The 6,040-nt window shown below is 41.0% G+C and overlaps 1 protein-coding gene across 2 annotated transcripts in view; it reads right to left on the reverse strand.

Moving 5' to 3' along the window:
- Nucleotides 1-1,402: 1,402 nt before the first annotated feature.
- Nucleotides 1,403-6,040, reverse strand: part of dgkb (diacylglycerol kinase, beta) — a 55,390-nt gene continuing 50,752 nt past the window's right edge. For both annotated transcript variants that reach the window (XM_060064707.1, XM_060064706.1), the window contains 3 exons: nt 5,226-5,346; nt 4,849-4,909; nt 1,403-2,657 (listed from right to left, as the gene is read on the reverse strand). In XM_060064707.1, coding sequence (XP_059920690.1) covers nt 2,550-2,657; nt 4,849-4,909; nt 5,226-5,346 — 290 coding nt within the window. In that variant the 3' untranslated portion in view covers nt 1,403-2,549. The remainder of the gene's footprint in view (nt 2,658-4,848; nt 4,910-5,225; nt 5,347-6,040) is intronic.

Genomic DNA, 6,040 nt, shown 5'->3' on the forward strand with positions numbered 1-6,040 from the left:
ACTTGCAATAGTATTAGAGTAAGGTATTACCTTCTCTGCCGCTTGATTTAGTTTCAATGGTTGAATAGTCATACATTTGGTAGTTGAATTATAATTCTTTATAATTGGGATTTAGTTTAATTAATTCAGTTGAATTATAATTCAGTTAAATTATAATTAATTTGAATAGGAAATGGAAATAATTGAAATTGAAATTATATTGAATTGGAATTCAATTGAATTGAAATTTCGTTGACTTGGAATATCGTTGAATTAGAATTCAGTTTATTGATCATATGCCTGAGAGAAGTCAGGAAACAATGACGGAACAAAACCGGGTCAAACCAACATATATTTATTTACTTTTTAAAACACTTCCAACGTAGGCAGAATAATTAGGACCTGGCCCCCAAGTACAGCACATCGTTATAATTTCTTCAGACAAGAGTAGCAACAGGCTTAAAAACAACGTTGTGTTCAAAAATACAGCTTCACGGTAAGAAACACTCGAGCTCACAAGCTGAGGAACTGAGGCTGGAGAGACGTCAGCCTCGACAGGCACATGGCACTTGAAACAGTGAAAAACAATCAATCCAAACATTGTTCTTTAAACGCATGCAGGGATGCATTTCGGTTTTAAAAAAAGGCCCAATGTGTTGTGCCTTGTGGATGTGTGTTGTTTTGCTCCATGCGGAAAAAACTCAACATACATTGAAAACACTTGACTTCAGACGACATTTGAATTGGCGGGGCCCACTGGTGATAGAAGATCCTCATGTGAGGTGAAGGAGAAGCGGTTGGTGTGCAATAGTTCACCTAATGCACTGAAACATGGAGTAATGTTGACATTGCACATCACATTGCAACATTTGTGTCTAGTTGTTATTGTTTTTCGACAAAACTTTCATTAACTCATTGGATTGATTAGTAGTTGGAGTAGTAGACATGATTTCATGGTTGTACACACACAACTTCTTCAATCTGGAATTTCTCACTTGGATAATATTGATTTGTTTTTAGGATTCACTCCCTGTAAACTCATATGTCAATAACTATCTTGTACTCTGTCTTTAAAGGGCTAATGTATGCTTGTATACCCGACAGACTGTAAGCACTCAATGGTAGACATTGGGACAAATCAATGACCAAGAGGGGAGAAGGGGAGGTCGCAAAAGGCTACGCTTAGGACCTGAACCAGGTCCCTTTTTCAATGCAGCCATCACTTTTGTTTAAAAAAAAAGTTGAAGGTAGTGTGCATAATTAGAGAACACATGATGCATTATTATTGAGTGCTTAAAGCTAGGGTAGGCAATTTGGAGAAACCAGGCCCATGCACAATGACTGCAAGGGCAATTACCTACCTCCTACTCAGTAGGAGGTAGGTAGGTAGACATCCAATCACTTCATTCAGCTGAATGAAATGGTTAGATGGGCTTATCTGAAACGGCTGCAATTATCAATGTTTTACCAATGTTAGGGTTGGAGCGGACATGATGTCAAGCACCTCTACCCTTTTGGTTAGAAAAGTGTGTCTTCTAGCGAAATATTTTTGAGGAAAAAGTGATGGCTTCAGTCAAAAAAGGGACTAAGTGCAGCTGTAAGGATGCCGCTCAGCAAAATAATTTAATATATTATTTTGCGTCATTTTAACTTTTAGCAACTTGAAATAAAAATATACCTGAGTGCCAGTATATAAAAACATAGGACCCAATATAAAAAAATGTCCATCAACTGAATATTTGATGTGATATGGATATACCTTCTGGTAATGGCATTGCTAAAAATTCTGGCAATAACCTTTTTGACAAATATCTATTCATTTTCCACAGGGTTCAATAACAGATCTCGCCCTGCCATGCAACAGAAATTGTGCACACAACTGCTAGCGAACATATACATCTTTCGTGCAAAAAAATAGACGATTGCATGCTTTTTAAAAACTTTTCAGTAAACAGTCAATAATCCTCTGGAATATTTCCCTTGATGTTGTCCAAAAGTCTCACAAAATATAACATGTCCGCCTCAATCTGAATAACATGTCTCTGACCTGCGTGGCAAATACCAGGCCCTTCACACGGAGCAAGTCGCAACTGGAGATATGTCTACTCAATCTACTCATTTGTAGCGAGAGGTGAAATCCATCAAAAAACATTGAAAATAAAGATATATATATATATATATATATACCAACTGTATATATATTGTTAAACTGTACCCCTTCCCAAAGCGCATTCGTAGACTGCACATGTTAAAGCAAAAAAAAAAAAAAGGAGAGACAGAGAGATCTCCTCCAAGTTGTGATGTGGCGACCCACACGCCACCGCCTCTTCCGCTACACCTCACCTCCAACCGGTGACGGCCTCACAACAGAGGCAGGGTGTGGGGCTGTAGCTCGCGAACGCCCTCAATAAATACCCATACGGTCCCCATCCTTCCGTGGCCTTGTATCCGAGTTGTGGTGGATTCACTGTGGATGACACAGCCTTTCTGAGCGCTGTTACTTCAGAGCTAGCTGGGGCTAGCTAACATTTTGACCGGCGTTTCAGAGCCTTGCCCGAGACAATTTCCCATCAGTCTTTGCTCTCGCTGCGTGTCCTCCTGATGATAGAGGAGAAAAAGCCGGTGCCCTGCGGTGTGCCCATCAACATGGGCGCCTTGTTCTTGTGGTCAATTTGAATCTGGAGGAGCAGAGAGAGCGAGAGAGAGAGAGAGAGAGAGAGAGAGAGAGAGAGAGAGAGAGAGAGAGAGAGAGAGAGAGAGAGAGAGAGAGAGAGAGAGAGAGAGAGAGGGAGAGAGAGAGAGAGAGATATGCATTAGTTACTGTGAGGTGGTAATATAGCTGAAGGGTACATGGGCGCCTTGTTCTGTGAGAGAGGACAGAGAGAGAGGACATGTCCTGTAGTTACTGTTGGGTGACGTTACAACGATTTCCACCATGGGACATGGGTCTTGAAGTTCAAGAGGGAAGACATATTTGCTGTTGTGTTTTAGTTTGAGTAAAATCCTTGCTCAAACCAATCCATTTAGTATATGTCTAAGTCTTATTTTTGAGGATATTTTAAAATGCATTGAGAAGGCAATGCTGTCTTCCAGAACTACGTAACTATAAGCGCTCAGATCTCTGTTTTCAATACTGTTCAATATTTAGTTTTTTATCAGCAGAACAATCCAGTAAATAGGCTGGAAATAGTATGGAAATAATAATACATGATTGAAATAATAACATAATTCATATTCTATCATTTTAGTAAGGAACATGCTATGTTAGCATGTTATTTTTGTTTATATATTAAACAGTGAGGAGCTGTAAATCACAGGGTTATAAAGAAGACATGTTTGCCATCCTAGTCTTTCTGTTTAAGGTTAGCATTTGAGATAAATTGAATAGAAGACATCCACCATTACATCTTTGCTATTATGCACCCTTACTTAATTATGCAGAGCATGAAGGGGTTAATTGGTTGCCAGAAAAAACTGTTTTCATTTGCATTCGAGGAACTCTTTGCCTTCAAAAGTTAATCGCTGGTGCAACACACTTGATCCCAGAATCAGCACCAATTATCATCCTGTACGGACTGCATGATGCATTAGAAAAGTAAAAGAAAAGTATACATCTGTTGTTCAGACCTAACAACCTCTTTTAAAGATTGTTTGAAAATAGGTAGGGAACAGAACAGAAAGAAAGATAATTCTCTGCGTTCCCCTTTAATGTCTCCAAGCACAATAAGCATCGCAACAAAAACGTTTTACATGCAGGAAAAGTTCATTTATTTGGGAAAGAACAATATAAAAGAGAGAACATCATGTTTAGTGGTAATGTGTTCTGGAGCAATGTACCAGAATGACTTACGATAGAGGAACATCGTAACTCAACACTATGCCATTTCTCCTTGATGCTGCCTTTTTCTGGAAGCTCTTTCAGACCTAGTTAACTGTCGAAAGCCTCCAACAACAGATGGCCTTAATGGTGTCAAATGTGTTATGCATGCAAGGGAATGTAAAGTGCATCGTTGTTGTTGTTAATAATTAGTTAGATTACACCCCCCGTGCATTCGCCTCTGTTGTTTTTCTAAGGGCCTTTGTCGGATTGGCTGATTCAAATTCTGCGGCAACACACGTGAATAACTCGCCATGGAAATCATCTTAACAAACACAATTATGTATTGCCAGATCCCAAAGTTGGTCGTCGGTCATGTTCCTGCCAGCGCATTGGAGTACAAGAGCACTCGGCAGACTACTCCTTTTGTCATGCATCCCATTCTCTCACGTTGCGGGAGCGATCGCTATGCAAATCAGGGCCGCACTCCATCCACCAGGCCGTCACAGGGCTGGCATTGTAATTAAAACCAAACAGATCAACACAAATCGAGGAGTTTCTTGGGATAAAATATGAACACATTCGAACAAACAGCCACTTGTGGAAGCAGATGCTCAAAGACACACAAGGTAGGAAGATGTGAGCGCGGTGTCGAGTGTCTCAGGTGGATTACTGAGCAGAACCGGGATGCAACACGGTGTTAACTCAAAAGATGGAGCGAGGACATGGAGACAGAGCCAGAGAGGTGTGGCGAGATGTGGCTCCTTCACTGTTTAGGATCAGGCATTTTAGAATAGAATTTGGATTTGGATTAGTCAAAAGAAGATTTTAAAATAGATAAAGTAAGCAGGCCTCAAAAACAATCCATAACGATTTGTATTGCTTGTTTGCGTCCATCAGAATCCACCAGTGATATATTAGCTGTCTAGCACAGACTCTCCTACTGCTTTGCTCCTTATGATGTTAGTCTAACGTCACGACTCCCTGAATATCTGCAGTCTCGTTGTCGTCTATGGTGTGGCAGAATACATGTTGCGTGTTCGATGCCTTACCGTGCAGGCGGCTTGCATCCAAGGCTCTCCATCGATCTGCATTGGGAGAGACTTTGTGGTCCTGTTGATCACAAACAAGACACAAATGAGGGTTATGAAGTGGATCTTTAATATTGGAATATCGCAAGAACTAATGACTCTTCTATTCTATTTATAGAGTCAAAAGTAGATGTTATCTGTGATATGAAGTCAACCTGGATGAACTGCTTCTTGTGTGGATGTGGTTTGGAATAAATATTTGGGAATTAGTTGGGTTGCAGAATTGCAAAGTGATATAATAGTTTATTGTAAATAATTTTGTTTGTTTGTTTTCTTTTTGCGTCAGGCATCAGATGTGTGCGGTCAGACAGGGTTCAGGGGTCAGAAGTGAGGCAGACCTAATGGTTACAGAGGAGCACTGGGCCAGACGTCTCCCAGCACTCTTCAGACCGGTGTAGATCTGACCCATCTCCATGGCTCCCTCCAGCCCCACCACCTCCAGGAGCTGGTCCGAGATGTCTGGAAGGAAACACAAGAACCGATGGATGATATCAAGCCACTATAGACCGGGGTTCCAGCTGTGTTTCAAAGGGCTTCTGAGGCCCAATATATACGACAGCCTCTGATTGTAAGCCTTGTGAAGGGCAAGGAAAATGTACCCCATCCCAATGAAAGAAAGAGTAGGAACACAGATCCTTTCTCTCAGAGATGGTTAGAAGGGCAATAGGTGCCAAGCGGACACTGGGCAGACATGTAATGATCTCAAATCCCTCTCTTAACAGTAGCCACAGTTAAACAAGGTGATAACAAACTCAACTGGGTAAACCAATGTTTAACTTTGGCAAAAGTACACAGCAAACTTTGGCAAAAATTTAATAAATAAATCAAGGTATTCACTTATTAGGAGAGAAGAAAAACAACATATGCTCAATCATTAAATTCTCAAAATGTTAACTTTGCTTAGCATCACGAGTGCCAATTTGAATTTGAATTAAAAGTGGGAGCAGGTAGAAGAAAGGAGAGAGGGAAGAAAGGACGAGGCTGGGTGTGTGCAAAAGAAAGAGGAGCAAAGGGGAGAAGAGGAAACAATTTAGCGAGAGGTAGAGCCAGAAAAGCAGGACTAACTAGAGGATAAGAGCGAGCTAAAAGGAGAGCGGCGGCTCTCCGCGGTTGGCCTTCCGCTCCTGAACACCGGAATATTCCTCCGCTGAAA

This window comes from Gadus macrocephalus, chromosome 11, assembly GCF_031168955.1.
Source record: "Gadus macrocephalus chromosome 11, ASM3116895v1".
Taxonomy (NCBI): Eukaryota; Metazoa; Chordata; class Actinopteri; order Gadiformes; family Gadidae; genus Gadus; species Gadus macrocephalus.